Source organism: Anastrepha obliqua, chromosome 5 (assembly GCF_027943255.1).
Source record: "Anastrepha obliqua isolate idAnaObli1 chromosome 5, idAnaObli1_1.0, whole genome shotgun sequence".
NCBI classification, from domain to species: domain Eukaryota; kingdom Metazoa; phylum Arthropoda; class Insecta; order Diptera; family Tephritidae; genus Anastrepha; species Anastrepha obliqua.
The window spans coordinates 37424862-37451913 of NC_072896.1; the positions used below are offsets into that span (position 1 = coordinate 37424862).

Consider the following 27052-nt stretch of genomic DNA (forward strand, 5'->3'; position numbering starts at 1 on the left):
GAAAGAAGAGTTAATACATCACATTAAACATGAGATTGAACGGCTTCTCAGGGAATCCACTGAAAGAAAAGTTCGGTCTACTTTAGCATTCCTTCAAAAGGTAGGTTAAATATATATGTTTTTAAGAAAATACTTTTTTTATATAAAGTTTATTGTTACATTTAATAGCATAAAAAAACTGAAACAGTGAAATTCTTGATAAAATATGCTAAAATCATAACTACAAAATATTAGCGCGATCATTTCCTTCACTATTTTCACATAATTCAAAATCAGCTTCTTGTGATCAGCGATGATGTGGATGAAGCTATGTCGAGCACTACACCGTCTAACGTACGTCCCACTCCAGCACAAGATACTATGAAGAAACAGATTGCTAAGCTGCATATGGAGCTTGACCTAAGTGCTGCAGCGCACGCCGGAGTGATCTGCATATGATTCTTCACGACCGTTTTCTGCCACCTCAATACCCTATCACTCAGGTTGATGGACGTTTGACAATTTCGGACTTTAAAGAACATAACGAGCTAAGCAAGCGCGTATGTTCCGCAAAGTGCAACGGATTGTCACAAGACGAGCTAATGAGTTACCGTGCGCAAGCGTCAACGGCTTAGAGTGGCTAGATCAGAACGAAGTTGAAAGAGCAGATAATTTTACTGAAAATCATATGGACATGTTGGTCCCAATAGTCTCTCTTGAAACCGCGCATGATTCTCCATGGACTGAATTAGAGTAGATATTTTTTTTTAATCGCAGTAGTTACGATTTAAGTCTTCTACGAGTATTGTTAAATTTTTATTACACTTATAACTCTCAGCAATATTGATTACTAGTCTTAAATAGTCGTAAATAAAAGCACGGAGCAAAATTTTTTTTTCTTTTTACAATAACAATCCAACGAGTTTACATAAGAAACCTCACGTAATTTATGGACGCCCCCTTATGCCAGTTTACCTTTACTATACTTCGACTTTATTTCGTTTTCTATAAAAATAATCAAATTCTCTTCCCTTCCATGTCATGGTATCAATAAATTTAATAAATGAACCTATTCATATTCAGTCTCCAGACTTTCGTCCGTTGCTGCGATAAATACTTCGCGAATGTGCACTCTTCATACAAATATATTTTACTTACCTGAAAGCCACACAATTTTCCATAATGGACGAAAACTAAAATCGAAGATTATTCGTGAGCACCAGTCGAAATTTTTTGCAAAACATCGACACGTTACTGTTACAAAAAATATTTCTTTGGCCCATATGTTGTCGAATTCATTATGACCGGTGTGACCACCCTTTATATGTGCATTTACATACATATACACACTTCCACCCTCCATTCAAATAAAAGAGCAAAAGTAGCACACAAAAGTATAAGTCATTGTATGCAATGAGCTTTAGAACTCTCGTCGAGGGTAATGCGGCGAATTGGTAAGCTGTAGCGGTTAACTTTTTAGTCTCATGAAACCAGACCAGCTTTGGCTTAGTCAGTCTTCCGCATAGTCCTTTTGAGTAATGTCCTTTTTTCGGAGATACAAAATATTCTTTTAGCTTTGTTTTGCAAAAATATAAAACCTCCAGTGGAGCAAAGTGAAACTACCTGCGTTTGATAATACTTTATAACATACTTTTATTTAGTTTACTAAAGTGAATTTATGAAAAAAATTAAGAGAAAAATCACCTAATATTATGTATAATCAACAGCAATCTATACCAAAATTAATATTAGGTGAAGTGAAAAGTTCTGAAGGTTTTCCGCTGGATGCCTTTAGTGAGCCGTATCCCAGGATATATATATTGCATCGGGCGATTTAAAGGACACACTACGCTTCAACCAACCATCTTTTGAGTTTGTGTTATAGCGTTCTAAAACAACATCGTTTTGTATCACTGTGACCAAGGAGAAAATTTGAGCAGGCGGGCCAAAAAATTTGTGCTATTTCTGGACGCAACACAGTTTCGAATACAACAGCAAAGAGGTAGTACTAACGGTCTCGTTCTGAGAGTCCAATCATCGACAACGTTGACAAAATCAAGGAAATCGTCAACCAGCATGTGAGCAAAATAAAGCGAAAAAACGTTGAGAGCTTTTTTCTTCACCTAATATATTCAAAGATATAGTGAAAAAGAAGCATACGCATCTTTTGCATATTCTATATTTGATAATAGAAAGAAAAAAAAACACATACATATGCATTAAGCAAAAGGCAATGTCAGCAATAATTTATTAAAACGAAAAACAAAAAACAAAAAACTTAAAACTCAACTTGCAATTTGTGCCTTTGTATTTTTTACTGGATATCTGTAATAGTTAACTACCATTTCTTCTGGTGTTAATTAACTTTTGTTCACATATTTGGTTATCTATGTATATCTACGTACTTAATTCTATTGAAACAAAAAATGAGTGCCAGTGACAGTCAATTGAATCGGGGACCGCCGTAATTCAGGACAAACTTGGTGAGTAAGATAATTGATATGGCGTAGCTAATGAAATAAAGCATAGACGTAAAATGATTCAATCTATGGAGGATGATTTCACCCATAACTCATTTCAGAAATGTGATTGCTTAACTGTAAATATACAAACCACTTTTCAAAAGCATTAAACATCTTTTATAGAAAAAAGAGGTTGTCTGTAAAGTCGGTTTACTGACGATAGTTTAACGTGATAACGTCATAAGAAAATACTAATTGAATGGTTGCATTTTTCAAAAGAAAATTTTAATTTTATTTGTTTGATAGATATTTTGTATGGATATAGAGAATGAGTTAACATTAACATAACATAATATACTTTAACATAACATAATATAACATAACATAACATAACATAACATAACATCACATAACATAACATAACATAACATAACATAACATAACTTAACATAACATAACATAACATAACATAACATAACATAACATAACATAACATAACATAACATAACATAACATAACATAACATAACATAACATAACATAACATAACATAACATAACATAACATAACATAACATAACATAACATAACATAACATAACATAACATAACATAACATAACATAATATAACATGCTGTTCAAGCAAGGTAACGACGCATGAGCAAGATAACGACGCATTTTTTGGTGCGTGCAGCTGGCTACATAGAATTATAAGACGTTATCACATCAAATGCATAAAAATACTAACATTAAAACAACAGGTATTATTAACAAACTTGGTTTTATTTTAAATTCTTCAAGTAAATCAAATTAATAATAATCAATAAGAAGGCATATGCAAATACAAATACGTGAATTTATATATGTACATATGCGCATATACATACACATATACGCTCACTCAAGTAGGAGAGAGCAAGATGTCGAACGTTGCCGTTCGTTTGCTTTGTTTGCTTTGTCGTTCGTTCCGCGCTTTCGCTTGCAGTTCTTTCAAGGTAACGGCAATGAGCAAGGTAACTACATATGAGCAAGGTAACGGTAATGAGCAAGGTAACACTAATGAGCAAGGTAACGACACATTTTTTCGTGCGTGCAGCCTGTTAAATCGAATTATAAGACGTTATCACGTCAAAATCTTTATTGCGTTGCTGATGACAGAAAAACATTTATTAACCAATTTGAATGCAACTGAATCATTTCCATTAACGTCCATGAACTCAAGTTTTTGGTGAATGCAATAACTAATATAATATTTTATTATTCAGAACTGCTCTTAATATAATATAAAAAATTTAAGGGGTATATAATGTCGCACGCTTTGAAAACAAGGATATAAATGGAGGATAGGAGTGGGATGTATCCTCGCACCTTCCGGAGGCTTACAATTTTCAACTAATCTATTGTCAAAGTTGTGTAATTGCGAAAAGTTAGTGCTGTTAGACACCTCAAAAAAGAAAAAAGTTCGTATACAATGAATAAATTTTACAGACATGTTGAGTAATAGCATAAGAATCTTTTGCGTAGAACTTTCCGCGTAGACGGCTTTCGTCAAATAAAGGGTGATTTTTTAAGAGCTATAGGAAAGCTTTTCAAAAAAACACACGTAAAATTCAGAAAAATTCATGAAATTTTGCACCGTCTTGCTGAAACCACATGTCATGCAAATCAAGCTCTTGCATTTTGGGCATGCAAGTTGGATATCATTTCACGTTAGCGCACACCATTCACATTTACGTTACGATTCGCAGCATCTTTGAAGAAGTACGGTCCAATGATACCTCCAGCCATTAAACCGCACCAAACTGTGACCTTTTCTGGATACATTTGTAGCTCTGGTAATTCTTCTGACTTATCTTCACTCCAAAATCGACAATAGTGCTTATTTACGTACCCATTGATCCAAAAATGAGCTTCGTCGCTGAACACGCGATAAACTTTCTTAACAGAACACGCATTTTTATAATAAAACTCAATGATTTGCAAACGTTGTTCGTTTGTAAGACGATTCATGGTCAAATTATAGACCAAACTGAAGATTTTTGACACTGAAACAAAACACAAAATGTGCGTCAGCTGTTTAAACCAACTGTTTAAAAAGATAATAGCTAAAAAATCACCCGTTATATATGTGTAGCGCCGAGGCATCTCCATCATCAATACTGAACTGAAAAATCTCACTTTTATTTGTATTTTTACTTTCATATGCGGGCATCTGGCAACACAATATTATTTCTCGTTCAAAATTGGAAAACTTTGATATTGATAAATGCATTTGCATTTAGTTTTCATTGATATGTTTTGAATACATGTATGAAAACAAGTAAAAACACGTTTGTGACTGCATATTTTATGAATTGAAGTGAAGTTTAGAAGAAAGTATGTTGTAATAGGTCAAGCTATAGAGAAGTTGCTGTAGGCGCTTTGCAGGCAAATATATTCAAAACTATTATTTCCGCCAATTTCCGCCACAAATAAAATTCCAAAGGGGTGATATAGCACGACCGCACACTGGGCCAGAAGACCCGACTGAGTGGCCAAAACTCTTTTTTCTTAGGAAAAGGCCATAAAACCGATTAAAACCACGTTTATTATAGTTTTTTAACTCTATGAATGCGAATCTGAAGTCAAAATTAAAAAATTCAAAATGGCGGATCCAAAATGGCGGACATGAATTTTAAAAAATCCGTATTTTTGCTTCAAACTCAGAATCTAGGGGTTTAGAACAATGCACATTACGAATATAATGTCAACTTTGAGAAATTCAAAATGGCGGACATAAAATTTAAAAAATCAGTATTTTTGTTTCAAACTCAGAATCTAGGGGTTTAGAACAAAGAAAATACGTCTAGAATTAGCTGTACTCATACACCCAGGATACACCGCGAGGAGGATTCTAGTACGATTTAGTATCCCAATTTTTTTTTTGTAATTTTTAATTTTTTTTTTGTAATTTTTGTAATTTTTTTTTGTAATTTTTAATTTTTTTTGTAATTTTTGTAATTTTTAAATAAACAGCGTTTGAAACAGTGTTTGAAAATGCTCTACTCTGGTGGATTTTTCAATTTTGCTCTTGCTCAAGTCAAATTAGGACTCCAAGCTATGACTCTAACTGCGCAACAATCAGAGTCAGAGTCATAGTAGAAAAATAATTGCGTCGTAGTTTTACACAGGAGCTCATAGTCACTAAAATAAAATGCGCAGTAGACCAAAAACAGAGATTGAACTTTGTTCGCTCTCGCTCAAAATATGACATCGCGAAATGACTTCGTAGTACTGCAAATAGTCGCTCCGCAGTTTTCGTGTACAAAATAAGAACGGGGGTGGGGGCGCACATTGACCGAACGATCTGCTGAGAATCTCTCACTCTCTGAGGTACTGGACAGTTCTGGATCTTTCTGGACAAAGTTCAATCTCTGTTTTTGGTCTACTGGGCATTTTATTTTAGTGACTATGAGCTCCTGTGTAAAACTACGACGCAATTATTTTTCTACTATGACTCTGACTGTTGCGCAGTTAGAGTCATAGCTTGGAGTCCTAGTTTGACTTGTGCGCTATCAGCTCTACTCTGTAGCTGACAATGTTTAACTACATAGTTAGAGCAGAGCATTATTTGGGGTACTACTGCTGCTCTGAAGTAGTAAATGCAAACACTGAATTAAACTCGATTTTCCCTCGGTAGTTTTGGCTCAAACATTAATGGGTCAGAATTATTTGAGATTTCTCTCACACTAATATCGATATTTCAGACATGTTTATGAAAAGGCGCAAAAAGGCGCATATATACCTTATTTAATACTTCTTTACGAACAATTTGGCATAAAATTTAACTCATTTGATAGGGGAACTTCGGGGACCTTTGTTTTCAAAGTAAGTCATGTATGAATAAAAAACAGATTTTGTTGATTAAATGTTAAAAAAAAACTTATTTAACATAAATACACATTCAATTCAATTCAATTCAATTCAATTATAAATTATTTTTTGATATCCATAAAGAAAAGTTATGGACGATAATAACATCTTGAGTAGTATTTTTCACAACAACTTATTGATAAACATTGTTTGAAAGTGTTAAAAATCGAACTAAAACTTTGACTTTGAACTGTTACATAAAAAAAACTAATTGATAAAAACTAATGAAACTTCATAATTTGGTGTAAAAAATTACTCAAAATAAGATGATGTTATAAATTTCCTGTTTAAATTAAGTCGAAAATTTTTATTTTTGGCCACTCACTCGGGTCTTCTGGCCCAGTGTGGACCGGTGCGAGACGATAGATAAATTGCCAACTGAAACGACGACACAGTAAATCCATTGTTTCACAGGCTTTATGGCAAGTAGCGCCGTCGTGTTGGAACCAAATGCTGTGGAAATCCCGAGCTTCAATTTCCGGTGAAAGAATTCAAAGGTGTGGCTAACATCAGACCGTTAACTGGCAATGAGAAATTTTGGAGGAATCCGCTGATTCGCTTATGTCACGGGGGATATGACAACGGTAATACACAAAAAAAAATCAACACAGCTGGTTACCGTCTGAACAACGATTCATTGAACGAGTGTGTGAATATGTGGGAAATGAGATGTCAGAATTCTGCTGTCGAATCCCCAAAACCGTGGCAATCGAAGGTACTCTTACAATTTTGCCGTAGATGGCCAAACTTTGTAATCTATTATCCTTGCTCTAAAGCTGCTTCTGTCACTTTAGAATTTTTTAGAACTAAGTATACCAATAAGAACAGATTAACAGAGTAGAATTTAGAGCACTTAATGGGAATCAAATGTCGCGAATATGAAATAATGCACTAATTTTCTTTTAATTTCCTAGGTTATACGAGATGATACCTGAATTACCTATATTTGAGCTTTTAATAATTTTTAATTTTACATAAACTTGAATTCTTATAATAACTTGTTTCTTCAAATGCAATTTAAGTGTTTAACTTAGTTTTTAAGTTTTAAAAGCAGTTAAGAAAATGTATATCAGACAGAGAGAAAGAGAGACTCACATCGCGCGATTCTCCCTCTGCACTATACCATACGTAAAATGAAGTATCTACTAAGAGTCTACCCATCACTGATATAAAAGTACCGTTAGCTTTCGGAGCTCACAATCTTTACATTTTGTTTTTTACAAAATTAATATTTATAGGTCAAGGAAGCATTCCTTTTTTATTAAAATAATCTTTGTTACTCACAATGAGAAGCATTTTTATTTCAACAGTTAATAGTACTTCCCATCAGCCAAGTTTAATGGAATGAAAGGGAAGAAATAACAGAATCTAAATATGTGACCATCTTTAATGTGACCAAATTTAAAAGCTGGACTGTCAAAAATGTCAATAATCCCTTTTGCTCTACATGTACTATTCATGCCATTTATATTCTTCTAATGTTTGTACAGAGTAGTCTGTTTTTTAGTTATGCTGTTATGCTATTATGCTGATATTTCGGAACCCGTTAAAGCTACTTCCATTTTTATGACCACTTTTTCATAAATACTGATAGCTAAAAAAAAAATTATATAAATATACTTTAATCTTTATATGTACAAGTAACAATAAAACAGCTTAGTTAACTTGACCTCCCTTCCGAGCAACTTGGTAACCATGCAGATGCACGTTCATTGAGCACACAATTATGAATGTATGTATGTATGTCTTTATTTTTCGTTTTTATGAAGAGGAGGCATCGAAAGTACCGATCCCCCCGGTACCGGCGGGGGGTTTGGTGGTTTAGGCACTAGACTCAATGTCTGTTACTGTCCTGATGCAATACGTCAAAAGTAGCATCTGCTTGTTACCACCCACTGTTTAGGTCATTCGATGACACAGCCACCCCTGTTGTATCAGTACTCAAAATGTATGTGTGTGTGCATATATATATATACATATATATACAGATGTAGGTGTATTATTACAATACCTTGAAACATGTCGCATGGTCTGCTTGCGATGTAAACGTGCCATCCAACCAAGGCGCTAATTAGTATTTTGAAATACAGTAGATTCTGTTTTTATGCGGTTTTGAATTAGTGCGGTTTTTTTTTTAATTAAAAAATGCATGTCGACCTATCGGGAATTGTACATATAAACAAGATTCTAAACCAGCTAAGCAAAAACTCATCACAGATTACATCAAAAATGCTAACCCTACAAGTATGGAACCGCCTGCATCACCATCCAGATCAGACGTGATCCATCCAGATCCTCAAGTGACGGAAGTGATTTTACGCCAAATCCTAACCGAATGCGCAACATGCGGGTATGGTCTGGTTCTATTTCTGACGATGTAAATTTGTTTTTCGATTCTGACGTTTCTTAAATAAAGATATAATTTTCAAAAATACAATTTGTTGTTTATGCGATTTTATTTAATTATTTCAGATTCATGCGGTCTATGGAACGTATCTATAGTTATAATATGGGACTAGTACCCTTTTTTATGCGATTTTAGAACATTAATTCAGATTTATGCGGTTCTTAGCACTTTTGAAACGTATCTATAGTTTTACATAGAACTGGTAGCTTTTTTTATGCTGTTTCTTGCGGAACGTATATACCGCATAAAAACAGAATCTACTGTATTGTACATATTTGACTGAACTTTATCGGTTTAAGCAAATCACAGCGAAAATACCGTCACATCAACTGGAAATTTGATGAAAGGCACGGCTAAATCGATGGAAGTGTGCAGTTGAGTGAACATGGTTAAACGGTAAAAGTTAAACCGATACATAAATAGAGTCAGAATTATGTGAAAACTTATATATACATATATATATATATAATTGGCGCGTACACCCTTTTTGGGTCTTTGGCCGAGAGATATACAAAATATAATACCTAAAAGAATGCCTTATTAAGTAAAAATTTGACGTTCACGCGGTGATACATGAATGACTCAATTTGAGGTTTGCACTTCGACCTCGTGGTCTCTTGTACCCCCTACTCATCACAACACCTCATCCAAACCCAGTTCCCTTAATAAACTAAAGAAAGAGCTAGGTTGGGCTGAGCGTATGCGCTTTTTTCTGACCGCATCTGGCCGAGATATCTCAACCTACTTCGCGTCACTTTCGAGAAGAAGGTGCTGGAATCGGCGCAATCGCGACAGTAGTCAGTTAATATGGCTCCCAATTCTGTGCACATGACTGCGCAATCTGCAATGACCTGTGAGAATGCCCATGAGCAGTCCCAGTTTATTTTTAGGGAGGCTTATGAATTGCTTGAATCTCCTTTGATTATACCACCCAGTAAGGACTTCGCCTGGGATAGCCTCATAAATTGGTGCCAATTTACGATCTTAGCCTTAACTCTTCTTCTATTTGATGCTTCGGCTTCTCATTGATGCTATGTTGGCCCATAGCAATGAAGTGTTTGGGTCCAATTAATAACAAGGCCGCAGCCTCTCTACCCAATAGATCCGCTACTGATACATAACACATTACGAATATCCAAACAATATATATTTACGTTTTATATTCTTAATTTTAGGGTTTTTTTTTTTTGTGTAGACTGTTTTATCCATTATTTGTGATAAATTGTACATGTCAACAATAATTATGTCTTACTTTACCTCCATAGCAGAAAGAAAAAAAAAAAAAACAACATAAAACAAATTTTGTAACCAGTACGATTCGTTGATGTAATCTCTTTAGGAAAGAAGTTGAAAAATTTTTCCGATCATTCCTCCTATTTTTGCCATTATTTATATGGAGTTGGTGTATGGTGTGCGGTGATCCGGCGTAATGCCATCCCCAAGAAATGCGTTAAAGTAAGAGTAGTTTTCATTCCCAGAGGTGGTAAAAGCACACATGCGAGATCGCGTAAGGACTAGTCTATCACCCTTCTTGCTAGAATTCCTAGAGCAATGGATGTTTGCTCATATTAAAAGAATCATTGGCAAAGAGCTCACTGATAAAAACTCGCCTGCCTAGTAAGGGCAAATCAGTGGAAACAGCACTTCACTCGCTGATTGACACAACTGAGAATATCTCTTTTCCTTGCTACCTTTTAAGATTTCGAAGATGCATTCAATAAACAAGCACACCTCAGGGTGGGAGAATATCACCACTACCTGTAGATCTGCTGGCAAAATATGAAGCATAAGCACATTATCTGTTCCCTTGGCTCCCGTTTCTCGAGAAAAAGTCGTCAAAATCTATTATATATAAAAATCGATTTAAAAAAATATGCGTGAAATTTCAAATAATTTTAGTACAAAGGACGGATGATAATAATGAAAATTAATAATAATAAAAAAAGAAAATTGTGCTCTCATTATGTTTGGTTGTTAAAGTATCGCTTCTAACTATCTTCATAGCTCCCACTTTTTCAGCAGTTTCCGACTGAATAGATTTTAGTTTTCCTGGGATATTTAAAATTTGAAAACGGACTCGCGTATTTGTGTTATTAGACAATTTAGAAAAACTCATAAACACAAAACATAGTTATTTTTTACTATTAAAGCAAGAAAGATATCGGAATAAAAGTTAATAACTTTCTATTTTCCGGATTTTTAGTTCACTCAAAAAATGTGTATGCGAATTTGAGTACATCTTTTGGACAAATGTCAAAATAAGCCAAGCAACCAAAATGAAAAACATAGTATTTTTAACCTAAAATAACGGCAATAATATTACCACCGGATTATCTAATTATTTCTCCCAACTCCCTGACAAAGGAGTGTATGCTAATCCAGACTTAAAAATTTATCATCGAAAAAAGTTTTGGCAACCACTTACCTTTGGTCGAAATTACAGAAAATGCAAATGCAAATTATATCAGAGATTGCCGGTTACGAATGTAAAACTGCTAGGTATTGTGACAGAAATATGTATCATTTCTGAGGAATGTTTTTGTTTATTTATTTAGAAATATTATATTCAGAGAAGTAAAAATAGAACGTGTTCTAAAGATTTCGAGCAACTGCCCTGACTCAACGTTTATTTACTACTTTGTTGTTACTACTAAACTTTTCTATCATTTAAATTTTAAAGAAATTAAAGTTCTTGCAATAAAAACCACTATTTTTGAGCTTCGAATTTCAAATTTTCTATGCTTATTTCGCCTAATGGTCTGCTTAATAATACAATAATTGTAAAATTACTTTCAGGACCAAGTGCTAGGAAGTATCAAGTTCTCATTGTGAACAGATTTAAGCTACAATGAGCAGCAATAATCTGCAGCAATGGTGGGAAAACACATATCGTCAACATCAGCTAAATCATGCTTTCAATCCTTACAACTTACACGATCTCCAGTCAAAAAGCGAGGTATCGGAGTTAAATCTGTTTCCACAGATCGGTAACAACGATTATAGCGCATCCACAAATTACACTTTAACAAATAATCCATATGACATAAACAGCGTCGAAGATAATTCCATATCTTCGCTAACGTTGCTTATCATGGCCATATCTTTTGGACTTGTAGTATTTGGGGGCGTTTTAGGCAATGCGACACTATTGTTTACGCTTTGCTCATCTTCTTCAGTGCGCTTGCGAAATCCTCTATTGCTAGCCGTTTGTCTTGCCGACTTACTAGTAACTGGCATCTCAGCACCAATTACGCTTTTAAATGTAGCCTTAAACCGTAGGAGTAATACTTTGCCGCTGATAATATGCAAAATCATTCATTATGTGCAGGTAAATTACAAATATTGATGCAAATCAAAATATAGTTTCTATATGATTTACATAATTGCAGGTTATGCCGGTTGCCGCCAGTACCATTTCATTGCTAATGCTCTCATTGGATCGTTATGCTACAGTGAGACACCCGTGTTTAGCACAATTGCGCCAGAGTCGCTATCTGCATGTGTCGCTAGCTATGTTTTCATGGATAGCTTCAGCCGCCATCAGTACACCTTTTTTGTTTACTTACGAAATAACAGCAAACAACGCAATCACCAGGAAAGATGACAGCATACAATATTCGACCTCGACAGAAGTTTTGCAAGGAGTTAACGAAAATACTGATATGGAACGATATTTACATTCTACTACCACTCCAATTTCACCAAACGTCATGATCAGTTGTACTTCGGATTCCGGCGCCAGTACCGTTTTAATATCTTTCATTATTGCCCATACCTTTGTTGTTTTTATTATACCAGGATTTGGTGTGTTATTAAACCATTATGGTGTGCGTCAGAAATTGTGTGCCCTCTCTTTAACTGCACGAGCTGCTCACGGTGAATTACCGCTTCCTATGCCCATACTTCGCCGACAAACTCATATGGTAATTGTTACTGGACTTGCTAACGCTCAGCAAGCAGCAGACTGTGCCGCCACAGATGATACTTCTAATGGGCCTGACATACAAATGCAAAACTTGAATCCCAGTCCATTCGTTAAAGACGGTCACGTTTATGTCAAATCGTCCAACCCTATCTCGCCCAGGTAAGTTCTAAATAAAAAATAAATAAGAAGATATACGAGTATAAGCATTAGGTCTACGTACAAACTTTTCAGTAGCATATGGCCATCGCGGCATCTGTTGCACTAGTTTTCGACTACTTTTTCGTACATTTTAAAACGCTGTGACATACAGTTTGTCAAGAATGAGTTTTCACACTGAAAATAAACACAAATTTTTTCAAAGTGATCAAGAGAAGTAGATGCTTTCCATTTCAATTCAACCGGGCTATTCGGGTCATGTTCTTCGATTTCGATGTAACTCAAATATGTTGCTCTCTGATCAAAATAATGAGACACGCATTTTTTTGTTCGCCCGAAAAATTTTTTTTTCAAGAGTTATCGGCAGTTTTGTTTTTCGGCTCAAACTCGATTTTTTTTAATTATGGGTAAGGCTTTCTCAAGTGGGCATCAAAATTACCAAAGTGAATATTTTGCGATGAAATTCAGCCAGGACTGAGTTCTATCATCCAGAAGTACACTCAGAAAATTTTGTTGTAAAATTATAAATAGTTTTTTTTTTATTAACTATCGAAGTTTTTTGCAGCGCTTGAATTATTATCACATTTCTCGTAAAGTAAGTATCCGATTACAACGATTTTTCAACTGCAGACTGATAAAGGATGATATTTTCCAAAAACGTTATTTTTGTTCCGAAACTTGATGTTTTGTTTTTGTAAAAAATTTTTTTTAATAAACAATTAAAAATTTAACTAATTTCTGCGCCTCTGGGATGAAATTTTTTTAAGGATATTAACGTAATAAACATCTGTGCATTTATGTATGAAAAAAAATGCGTGCAATTCGAAAAGGATTAATTATAATTAATTTTTTTGTGCCAGAATGCGCGCTTCGACTTACGCGGACGCGCACGAACACACAAACGGCGACTCGCGGGCGGCTTGCGAAAAACCGTGTTTCGGACACGTCTCAACGCGATATGCTTCCGTAAGATCAGTTTTGCCGACTTTTCCATAACTGGTGTTTACTTGTTTTTAAAGATTGGCCATATAAATAATTTACATATAACAGAATTTGCGCTTTGACTCTCGCGGAAATGCGTAATGATAATTAAATCAAATGTATTCAAAGGAATGTATAAGCTGTCATGCAAGGTTTCATATATACTTCTTTATTACTAACGTCTATGTTTACATATCAGATCTATACCTACATTGTAAGTTCAGTCAGCAAATGCCCTTAAAATTTCTCGCTGAAAAACAACAACAATTCACGGACGGACACAAAAAGTGAAAAGATATAGAAAGTTATACAGATATCGCATATTCATTTGTTATTTCGAGAAAAAATGAAAATCATTCACGCTTTTTACACTTTTCATGTAGTTTATTTTTACATAATGGGTATAATTTTAGATTGATCGTGGGCTGAAAATATTTTGCACTCGATGGAACTTTCGATTAGCTTTTGGAATAAAAGAATGGAACTGCCTCGTATTTTTCAAAGTTTGCGCTTTGGAATAGCGCTTTTTCAACTTACTAGAGTGATTTTCATGTTCTTGTTTATTACAGTAATCAAAACTAATTTCGTAATACAGTAATCAAAAACAGTAATCAACTGTTTCGGTCCCGTAATTTTCACCGGGATTTTATCTCGCAAGCTTGCATGGTACGCATCTCTCTTTATAGCACCACCAATACCATCGCAGGCACCTTTCCCATGTGCAGAGGCAAAAAAGTGCCACTCGGCATCGATGCCAAAATCCTTTTTGTGAAAAAGTAAATTTATAAAATTGTACTTGTTTTTGTACTGTGAGGCCGCCCCGTCGGAAAAATAATAGATTTTCTTCACATTTCGTTTACCAAACTGTTTAATCAAATATTGAATCAATTTAGAATTGAACAAATTGACTGCGGAACTGTCATGTTCCAGTGCTTCCGAAATTATCACAAAATTCTTATGCTGTTCTACGCCGTTTTCTTTGTAATGCACAACGTAAGGATGTATTGTTACCTGCGTTGTGTTCCAGTATTCTGATTGCACAGAATTTTGAACACGATATGCGTAATTTTCGGAGAAATCAAGGCAAACGACGTATTCTTTTTCAATCACATTCTTTTTAATATCGACGAAATACTGTGCTTGTGATTTCGCGAGAAAATCATGTTTTAAAACAGCAAGCAAATCTTTACTCAGGTTTTCAACGAATTCTGCAACGGGTTCGTTTTTTACTTGCAAAGTACATCTGCTCCATTCTTTTATTCCAAAAGTTAATCGAAAGTTCCATCGAGTGCAAAATATTTTCAGCCCACGATCAATCTAAAATTATACCCATTATGTAAAAATAAACTACATGAAAAGTGTAAAAAGCGTGAATGATTTTCATTTTTTCTCGAAATAACAAATGAATATGCGATATCTGTATAACTTTCTATATCTTTTCACTTTTTGTGTCCGTCCGTGAATTGTTGTTGTTTTTCAGCGAGAAATTTTAAGGGCATTTGCTGACTGAACTTACAATGTAGGTATAGATCTGATATGTAAACATAGACGTTAGTAATAAAGAAGTATATATGAAACCTTGCATGACAGCTTATACATTCCTTTGAATACATTTGATTTAATTATCATTACGCATTTCCGCGAGAGTCAAAGCGCAAATTCTGTTATATGTAAATTATTTATATGGCCAATCTTTAAAAACAAGTAAACACCAGTTATGGAAAAGTCGGCAAAACTGATCTTACGGAAGCATATCGCGTTGAGACGTGTCCGAAACACGGTTTTTCGCAAGCCGCCCGCGAGTCGCCGTTTGTGTGTTCGTGCGCGTCCGCGTAAGTCGAAGCGCGCATTCTGGCACAAAAAAATTAATTATAATTAATCCTTTTCGAATTGCACGCATTTTTTTTTTCATACATAAATGCACAGATGTTTATTACGTTAATATCCTTAAAAAAATTTCATCCCAGAGGCGCAGAAATTAGTTAAATTTTTAATTGTTTATTAAAAAAAATTTTTTACAAAAACAAAACATCAAGTTTCGGAACAAAAATAACGTTTTTGGAAAATATCATCCTTTATCAGTCTGCAGTTGAAAAATCGTTGTAATCGGATACTTACTTTACGAGAAATGTGATAATAATTCAAGCGCTGCAAAAAACTTCGATAGTTAATAAAAAAAAAACTATTTATAATTTTACAACAAAATTTTCTGAGTGTACTTCTGGATGATAGAACTCAGTCCTGGCTGAATTTCATCGCAAAATATTCACTTTGGTAATTTTGATGCCCACTTGAGAAAGCCTTACCCTTATATAAAAATTTTTTTTTTTAAATACCCATAACTTAGTCAAAAATGAACCGATTTTAATAATTCTGGGTTCAAAATGATCGTATTTACTTACACGAGCGACTTCATCTAGAAACAATTGCAAAAAAGTAGTTGAAAATTTTTTATTTAGCAAAACATGTTTATCTCACTCACTGCTCCAAAACCGAGCCAGCGCCGCGATTCAATTAAAAAAATTTTCTACATATATTTGGCTGTCTCAACGACATTGATTGAATAGCCCAGTTAAGTTTATTTTCACGTGAGAGTTTCTCAATAAATTTTTGTAGCAAAATTCAATTATTTAAGTCGTTTGTTTACTTAGACCCCGTTAATACATGGCAATCTTTGTTGCTTCAACTGGAGATTTGCGGAAGAAGGGTAGACGAGGAAAGGAGTGGCGCACCGAGTTGGTCATGCTCGGTCAACGCGCTTTGAGCTCTCGTTTTTCTCATCATCTTCAGCGCCAAATATTGGGTCCAAAAAAACTCAGACAACTTTTTTTTAATCGGACCTTAAATCCGATTTTTCGGAATATCTCGACTACGCTTAGTGTGCTCAAACAAGCTCGTAACCCTTTCCAGACATACCCAAAATAACTCACTAAATTTCGTCGCAACGAATAAGCCATTTACTTGTAGTATTCTGTAAATCACAAACTGACAAACCATCACATTTATATATAAGATATGTATACAAATGTATGTATTTAATATGAGGAAGTGATATATTAACACTTTGCTTGTTATCTTGTAGAGCAATGCGCGAAGTTCGAGCCCACGCCCAACGTCAGCGTATTAGCCATAATCCAGGAAACCGATGTCCAGCAGCGCCGGGCATACCGCTTCCACGGACTTCTACATTACACTCAAGGCGGCGATTGGCGAACATGCTCATCACATCAGCGTTCATATTTATAATATGCTGGGCTCCACACGTCTTTTGTATATTCTACACCACCTTTGGCTATAAGTCCTATTGCTCCAAAACTTCCAACTACTTCCATTTACTAATGGGTGAGTGTCAAATGTTCATCTTGGCAGCTAATCTAAATAAATGCAGTTGCGTCAATTCAGCCATAATTAAAAGAATATGTGCATTTGAGAATTTATGCAGATCTGGGTCGACTTGGCATTGAGCCTACTTGTATATCAGAGAGTTGCACTGCGCGATGTTTCGAACTTTGCGGAATTGATACGGGACATGTATAAGTATATATCTACCATATGTTAGGCTGTCATAATCTGGAAAAAAAAACAAATTTATATATTCAAAAATTCAGTATTTCCCTTTAAATGTTTTTCTTTCGGTCATATCCACATATGTATACAGTGCGTCAAGTAGCCAAATCAAAAAATTTGAGTCCACACGAAGTACCAACGCAGTTTCTTCCTCAAGCGAATTCAAAAGTTAAAAATCGGTAAGAAGTGTAAAGCTAAATACACACCAGGCAACCGTTGCAGCAACTCGGCCATGTTGAAGCAACCGTTGCCTCGTGTGTAGCTGTGTTGCCAAATGATTTTCGTGTTGCTGCAACCGTTGCCTGAAATATCAAATAAATTTGATTTTTGGGATAGGTTGCTGCAACCGTTGCTTCGTGTGTATCATTGTTTACTGCTTTTACTCGTTCAGTTCGTTGAACACAAGCAAAGAAGAAGGTTCGTGCGGAGTAAAATAAAGTGAAAAAGGAAAAAATGGCAATTGAAAATAATGAAAATTATGTTAATTTTATTAACGAATATAAAAATTTGAGAGAGCTGTGGGATATAAGTAGGGAAAAATATAAAAATAAAAATTTTAGAAAAAAAGCATACGAACAATTAAAAAATGAATACAATAAAATTGATAAAAATTTCAAGTCCGCAAAAGCGTTTCCTGTTGCAAGATACCGCAAAGTTATTGCCAGTCTAATTTCTGCTGATATTGCCTCTCTCATTATGGTATCTTGTTTCGTTATTTTGGCCTTTACCAAGTCCAACAATTTTCGAAACAGGGCTTCGTCCATCCTCATGTAATTTTTATAGTCCGCTGGCTCATTTTCCTTCAGTTCTTTCAGCAGCCTCTCGTTCGAAAATTCGATTTTTTTAAAAGCCAATTTTTGGACCAGATTTTTTTTCTCTTCTTTTGTTGCATCTCTTCTTCCTCATTTTCGTACAAAAGTTCGTCAATTATAATAAAAAATAAATAAATAATTGGCGCGTACACTTCTGTTAGGTGTTTGGCCGAGCTCCTCCTGCTATTTGTGGTGTGCGTCTTGATGTTGTTCCACAAATGGAGGGACCTACAGTTTCAAGCCGACTCCGAACGGCAGATATTTTTATGAGGAGCTTTTTCATGGCAGAAATACACTCGGAGGTTTGCCATTGCCTGCCGAGGGGCGACCGCTATTAGAAAAATGTTTTTATTAATTTTGATTTCACCGAGATTCGAACCAACGACCTCACTGTGAATTCCGAATGGTAATCACGCACCAACCCATTCGGCTACGGCAGCCGCCGTATAATAAGAGAAGTAATTTTACGCATTTCGTCGATCATTTAAAAAATTTAATTTTACGTATCTTCCGCTTGTACCTTTCCTGCACCACAGTTATACACAATACTGAGATTGAAGCAACGGTCGCAACGTGTTTCTTAAACAAAGGCAACACGTTGCTGCAACCGTTGCTTCAACGGTTGCCTGGTGTGTATTTAGCTTAAAAGCTTTTACATAAGAGAAGATTTAAACTCCCTCCACTTAAGATTGAACATACAATTTGCGGATTTGTTCAGGTTTCTGACGACGATAAAAAACAATTTTCCTTGCAATGTGGATTTTGTGCTGAAATGGGTCCAATTCATTTCCGAAGTTCAAACAAAAACAAGCTCAAACGCAAATGGTAAGAAAGGTTAATTTGAATACACTTGTTTCGTAAATAATATTAAATACGAAATCAAAATTGCACGTAATTAGCTACAGTATCGAGACCATAAACGCCATTCACAAACTGAGCGACCTGGCTTTATCATTATTAACACCCTGTAACTCACAACTGATTTTTTTTTTCCCCCCCTTTTTAAATTACAATCTGTTAAATTTTAACAATAAGTAATTATTTTTAAAGTAGTATTGGAATTCTTTGTTCTCTAACCTATGCTAGATAAACATTCAATTTTGCTTTAAATTATGCTACATTATGTTATTTTCTAAGTGATAATTATTATTTTTTGTTTTTTCTTTTTTTGTTTTGTTATATTGTGAGTTCTGTTGGAGTTAATCGTTTTAATCTTCGTTTTCCCAATTTCTCCGATTGTGGTAGTTTGCGCATTTGTTCATTTTGATGATTTATTAGTCGTTGTATATGCTTGATGCTGTATTTTCTAATTGTGTCATCTATTGTGTCGATGTTGAGGTCGCTGTGGATCACGTCGTTTGGTATATACCAGCCTGCTTTTGTTATTGTTCGAAGTATTTTAGATTGCGTCCTTTGAATTATTTTGATATTGGTTTTTTTTTTTTGCTGTGCCCCATATTTCCAAATGGATGAGATTATAGATTTATATATCACTACTTTGTTGTTAAGGCTTAGTTTTGAATTAAACGAACAAAAAAGTAGCAAAAGAATTTTTTTAGTGTGAAATGTAACATTGACATCGAACTTAAACTTAAATAGTTTCATCGACACTTTGTGCTCATTTACGCAGGGAAACATTTTGTTCGGGGGAGAAGGACGGCCGCAGAAGAGAGAGGAGATTTTTTCTCCCGTACTGGGAGCGCTTTGCGCTTCTTATTCGCATTTCTAATCTTAAAGCAATTTTTGACAGTTGCTTCATTCATTTTCTTCTTTTGTGGGAGAAAGTTTTGAGTTCCGTGTTGGTCAAATCAAACGGAAGGAATCAGCGATGACAAACATCCGAACGCTGCTTGGGAAATGCAAGATTATTTTAGCTAGTAAAGTAGGTATAATTTAAAAATCTTACGAAGCATGTTTATGTTGAATTCTAATTTTTCCACCATTTCTAGATACTCAAGTTAACTTTAAGTTAATTATTTATATATGAAGTATTTTTAATTTATTTTTTTTATTCAAGTACAAAAATGTACATATATGTAAATGAAAAAAACAACAAATTATTTAACCAGTTTGCATTCTTCATTGAAATATTTAAGAAGCTGTTTATGTTGAATTCTAATTTTTCCACCATTTCTAGATACTCAAGTTAACTTTAAGTTAATTATTTATATATGAAGTATTTTTAATTTATTTTTTTTATTCAAGTACAAAAATTTACATACATATATGAGCCCTTGATTTTGAAAGTCGACTAAGTCAAAATTTTTAAAAATCGAGTTTATCAGCGACTTGTTATCTAATCCTATTGAACTAACATAATCTGAAGAGATTAACAGCATGCCATGAAAATTAACTCGTAAAATTGAGTGTATTTTTTGGTTGTTAAACAAAATACGGAAACTGTTCATTTTGATAGTCGACTAAGTCAGTTCGTTGAGAAATTTTGGAAAATAAATAATAATTTTGTAATGCCTTCAGATAACGATTCAGGTATGATCAAGTAATCATTTAAATGTAAAAACGTACTATTTATAGTTAATTGTAGACATTGTACTGCGAAGAAGTTTAAGTAATGCTCCCAAGAAATGGAAACGAATAAGAGCAATATCGTCTTCAGATGAATCAACTGATACTGTGAAAGTGAATTCGGAACCCCTACAAATGGAAGAAATCAACATGAAATCAAGAAAGAGGAGCCGAAATCAACTTAATTATGCACAAAATATAAGAAAAATGAAGAGAAATAGTGGAGAGGAATATGAAACAAAAAAGTCTAAGCTTGTGAGTGGTAAACTTTTCGAACATAAAGATTGCCGTTGTTCCAAACAATGTATAAATGCAATTGGATATGAAGATAGGAAAGCAAATTTTGATTTTTTTTGGAAATTAGCAAGTTTTGAAAAACAGAATTTGTTTCTGCACGGTTTGGTTCGAAAACTATCAATAAAGCAAAGACGACCCAGAAATGAAGAAGGATATATGAGAAAATGTAGTTATAAGTATCATATAAATTTACGGAATTCAGAAGTTTCCATTTGTAGAACTTTTTTTTTGGATACTTTTAAAATATCTTACGGAAGATTAAAGATGCCAAATCACCTGGAATGGATTTACGTGGCAAAATGCTTGGTTCATCTAGAAAAACAGATGAAGATAAAATTAAAGTGGTACGAGAACATATTCTGAGTTTTCCAGCATGTGAGAGCCATTACACGAGATCACATCGCACTTCAGGTCGAAAGTATTTAAGTGCTGACTTAGATATCCGAAAAATGTATGAGCTGTATGTGAAAAAATGTGATGAAAATAATATATCACGTGTGAAGGAATGGACTTACAGGAAAATTTCCAATACGGAGTTCAACTTAAATTTTCATACTCCTCGTAAAGACACTTGCCAAAGTGTGATTCACTAAAACTAAAAATAGAAGCATCCAGTAACGAAGACGAGAAGTTGCATCTTATGGAAATTCGTGATTCACATCTTATCAGTGCCGAACAGGCTAGAAAAAGTTTAACAAATGACATACAAAAAGCAAAAGATAACCCGAGTGAATATTACGGATTCACATTTGATCTACAGAAAGCACATTCTTATCCAAAACTTTCTGTTTCGGTAGATTATTATAAGCGCCACATGTATGTATACAATTTGGGGTTTCATAATTTCCACAATGAAAATGCTAAAATGTATGTATGGGATGAAACAATCGCTTCAAGAGGATCACAGGAAGTTGCGTCCTGCATCTTAAAGCACATTCAGGACATTACCACTCTAAAGCACGTCATAGCTTACAGTGATGCCTGCATAGGACAAAATCGTAACATCAATATAGCTTTAGTTTGGTTAAAACTTGTACAGTCATCTGATAACAATGTTGAAACTGTTGATCATAAATATATGGTATCCGGCCATTCTTTTTTGCCAAATGATCGCGATTTTGGTATGATAGAAACTAAAATTAAAAAATCGAATTATTTATACATACCTGGGCATTATTATAATTTAATAGAAGTATGTAAAAAAAACCCATTTTTGGTGGTACAAATGGCTCAGAAAAATTTCATTTCGACAAAACAACTAAAAGATTCAACGAATAATAGAAAGAAAAACACCAATAGAGAGCTGTGTCTTGGCTAAAAATTCAATGGATCAGATTTCTAAAAAATTCTCCATATAAGATGTTTTATAAAACTTCCTTAGATGACAATTCCGAATTCAAAATATTAGACCTCTCACCTAAAATAGGAAGACCTAAAATATACAAAAATATTGATTTGCCTCCATTGTACACAACTATTAGACCAATAACAAAAGAAAAACATAAAGATATGATGGATTTACTACCCTATATCCCACCAATTTTTCACAAACACTTTACTTCCCTAAATATGTATTAACAAATAATTTACTTTGTTACAATGAAATGAGTTTGAATAAAATGTTAATTACTAATAAAAATGTTTCCTTGGAATAAGTCATTTATAAAGTCATTCTGTTAATTTTGAAAGTCGACTAAGTCATTTGCAACCTTTCAAAAGCACATATCCAGTTAAAAATGGTTATAAATTTCACAACCATAATAAATTCTTGTTTGTTGGCACTACTTTACTGTCGAAAAATCATTTTCCATAGTGCAAAAATATTTTTTAATCCTTTAAAACGCAAAACTCTAATTATCTCGAAACAAGGAAAATATGACTTAGTCGACTTTCAAAATCAAGGGCTCATATGTAAATGAAAAAAAAGAACAAATTATTTAACCAGTTTACATTCTTCATTGAAATATTTAAAAAGCTGTTGCGGACGCTCACCCCTTTACATGTTAGCGGAAGCAGAAGATTCTAAAGTATGATAGTAAACGTCAAAATGTTGCCGAAAACAACTTTGCCCGTGTGACCACGCCACACAAACAAATTTAAGGAAGTTTTTGCTCAAGAGCACAAGATATGGTGTGGATAAGAGAGTATGAAAAAATAGTCCAACATAATTTGGAACGATAAAAGAAAAGTAAATTTATTTGGAAATAATGCTGGGTGGAATGTCAGACGCCTTAAAGGGCAAATTTTTTCACCGCGGTTCACAAAACAAACAGTCAAGCACGGTGACGACAACATAATGATTTGAGAATGCTCCTCTTAGTATTGAGTAGGACCTATTCACCTCTTAACCAATAAAATGGAAACATTTTTTTATAAGAACATATTTCAAGTAGTTATGCTATAATTTGCTGAGGAAAATATGCCACTTCAGTGGCGTCCTATGGAAGATAATAATCCAAAATAATCCTTAATGGTTTTTACAAAATAATGTTGAAATTATGGATTGGCCAAGCCAGCCACCCGACCTAAACGGTATTGAAAACCTTTGAAGAGATTAAAATAAGCCAATCGAGATTTACTGCGTCGTCAGTTCGGTTAGCAATTTTTCCCTCGTCTCGGACCAGTGGAGCGGCCACCAAGATCGTGTGATATCACACCTGTGAACTAGTATTTGAGGGGGTATGTAAAGTCTCAATGTTTAAATGGATAAAACAGCTTCGATTGACGTGTTGGAAGCCAAAATTACTAAATTTATTCTCGAGATACTGACCGAGTCCTCCAAAGAGTCATTCAAAATTGGTGTTTACGGATGGCCGAATTACGGCGCAGTTGCGGAAGCGTTTGAAAGGAGTTATATTTAAAAAATAATTCTCATGAATGGTTCTACATAAAAATAATAAGTATTGGCCAATCAATTTAAATTTTCGTTGTTTTATTTCAATTTAAAATCTGATATATACCTCTAAATTGATTACCCTTTAAATTTATCATATATTAAATTGTTAATTATTTTGATAATACTGAAATAAAATAATAGAATACAAAATAACTCTTTTACAAGGTCTTCCAGTAAAAATAATCATCGTTAACATATAACAAAAAATATATTTTTAATGAGTTAGTGCGTAGGAAATTACAAGCCTAGCTGACTTCCAGTGAAAGCTTGGTGACATTCGGTTCAGTGGAAGCGAAGTTATTGCGTCCACCACCACCCAAAAAGACGCATTTGGAGAAGTCAAAATTCAAGTCGATGCTAATTTGTTTTTACGATTCCAAAGAAATTGCCCACAAGGAGTTCATGGCAATACAATTTTCTATCTTGGTGTTTTGACTCGTTTGTTGCATTGCATTCGTCAAATTCGCCCTGAATACCGCTTATTGCATGATAATGCACCATCTCATCGATCCACTCTTGTGACTGATTTTTTGACTAGAAATCGCATTTTAGTCATCAATCACTCACCATATTTGCCTGATATGGCTCCCTGTGACTTCTACCTGCTACATTTGGCGATGAAACAAAAGAGTTTTGCGTCCGTAGAGGCTATCCAAAAGGGTTTGTTCCGACATTCTGAAAAACATTCCTGTCAATGACCTGAAACACTCTTTCAAAAAGCACTATTTTGAATATATAAACTCGAAGTTATCAGAACAAAGCTACTGTCGTTTCTATTTTAGCTCAGTCTTGTTTATTTTGAACTTCAACTTGTACATACATAGTTATAGTAGGGAAGTGCGACACGCAAACAAGAATTTGGATAGTCCGCCGCTATCACGCACTGGAGTCCGTAGTTTTGGTACAGAGAGAGTACAGGCGGATGTTTGGCGGCGATCCCCCGAGCAGATGGACCATAATGAGACTGGTGAATAATTTTGCTGAGCAAGGAACAGTCGCAAGAAGGCCTTATCATCGAAACCCACCAGTTCGGACGGAGGAAACGATCACTGCTGTAGCTGCAGCTATACAAAGCAATCCAAGGGTTTCAACAAGAAGCTTATCTGCTCAACTTGGTGTCAGCCGACAGTCTTTGCAAACAATAATGCACAAAGATTTAGACTTATTTCCCTACAAAATTCAAATGGTTAACAAACTGAATGCAGCAGACTTGCCGATTCGCTTGAAATTTTGCCAGAAGATCCTGCAAATGGTGGAAGAAGACCAAAACATGTTAAACTGCCTTTTCATGTCTGATGAGGCCCATTTCCATTTAAACGGCAATGTGAACAAACAAAATTGTCGAATATGGAGTACTTCTAACCCACAGATACTCCACGAGACGGAATTGCATCCTCTTCGCGTGACAGTGTGGTGTGCGGTTTCTTCACGCTGCATTGTCGGGCCTTATTTTTTTGAAGAAAATGGTCACACCGTTACGGTTACTGGAGACCGTTATTTGAAAATGCTGAAAGAATTGTTCTATCCAGAACTACGCCGAAAGAGAATTCCTTTCAACTCTGTGTGGTTTCAACAAGATGAGGCAACGTCTCACATAGCCCAGACTGTTATGACAGAGTTGCGACGAAAATTTCCCAATAAACTGATTTCAAGAAACTCCGAATTTCGTTGGCCCCCCAGGTCGCCTGACCTTACTGCACCTGACTTTTTCTTGTGGGGTTTATGTAAACAAGAAGTTTATAAAACAAAGCCAACAAATTTGGATGAACTAAAACAATCCATTCGGGCAACAATTGCGGCTATTCCTGTCGCAACTCTCAAAGCAGCAATGAACAACTTTTTACTAAGATGCCGCACTTGTGTCAACGAGCATGGGGGGCATTTAAATTCAATTATTTTTAAAACTAGTGAAGCTACATTTAATAAAATTTAATGGCCTTCAACTTGAAAAAAAAAATAAATGAATTCCATACACTAAAAAAAAAGTTATTTGAGTTTCTTAATGTAGCAAAATTCATCAGCCACCCTGTATGTATCGCAAAAATCATTTGTTTTTTTCATTTTGTATTGACAGCAATAATGCGTGAATGTAACATTTATTTTTCATGTCGATAAATCCATAAATTAAAGACTAAGGCTATGCTTTAAAAATGTATGGCAGGCATTTTCTGAACAGGCAAAATGCTATCGCCTGCAGTTCTCCGTTGTATAAACACATACCCAAACATTTGCCACTGGTTTCATAATTTTATTGTTCTTCTTATATTTACAGGTTATATGTACTCTGCCTTTAGTCCCGTCATATACTGGATTCTGAACCACAACACACTCAAACAATCTCCCTGTGCGCCAATTATACGTCTACGTTCTATGCAGAATTTCCTACGATCTCGCTTTCGCTCCAACACTGTGCCGCCGCCGCCATCGTCAACTAATGAAGCTGCACTTGGCGCCTTTAATCCGAAATTGATTAAACTAACTCCGAAACAATATAGAGCTCAAGCCTCTTCCCATTATCTCTATTAGCTAGTGTGATATTTATTAATTCAGTCTTTCACATTAAAATCATTGTATGTATGCATGTGAACATATTTTCGTGGATTTTAAACTGTTGTGGAAAAATGTGCCAAAATCAAACTATTAGTTATATGTACATTATGTATTAATAACTATACCATATATATACATACATACTAGAATAACACCAACAATATTGCAGATTTAAATGACGTAATGGATTACAGTGCTTCAAAGCACAAATATATACCTCAATATAATGCAGAAAGTCGCCTTTTCAAGCTGAACTACCGAACGACTAAGCTTTTTATAATATTGTTTTGTTCTATGTATTTACAAACGACTAGTATAACAATTTGAAACTAATAGAAAACTATAAATATATATAAATAACTGTGCATTTAGTCAAGGGCATCTTTTCATTGTGTTCACAATATGGATCTACTTTTACCAATAAACTTGTATATATTTGTATGTATGGCTGACTTCTAAAACGTCAGTTACAGTGAATAAATCAATATAAAATAAAGGCGCATAATCATAGTCCTGAGTTAGAACACACTAAAGTTAAAGTAATACTAAAAGGATAAAACCGACTTTATTTGCAATTATGTATA

The 27052-nt window shown here is 34.6% G+C and overlaps 1 protein-coding gene across 1 annotated transcript; it reads left to right on the forward strand.

Annotated features, from left to right (window-relative positions):
* Positions 1–1528: 1528 nt before the first annotated feature.
* On the forward strand, positions 1529–27052 carry LOC129249112 (uncharacterized). Its single transcript, XM_054888747.1, has 5 exons — positions 1529–2462; positions 11555–12086; positions 12148–12842; positions 16903–17162; positions 26191–27052. The coding sequence occupies exons 2-5, from the start codon at positions 11607–11609 to the stop codon at positions 26442–26444; spliced, it is 1689 nt and encodes a 562-aa protein (XP_054744722.1). The 5' UTR covers positions 1529–2462; positions 11555–11606; the 3' UTR covers positions 26445–27052.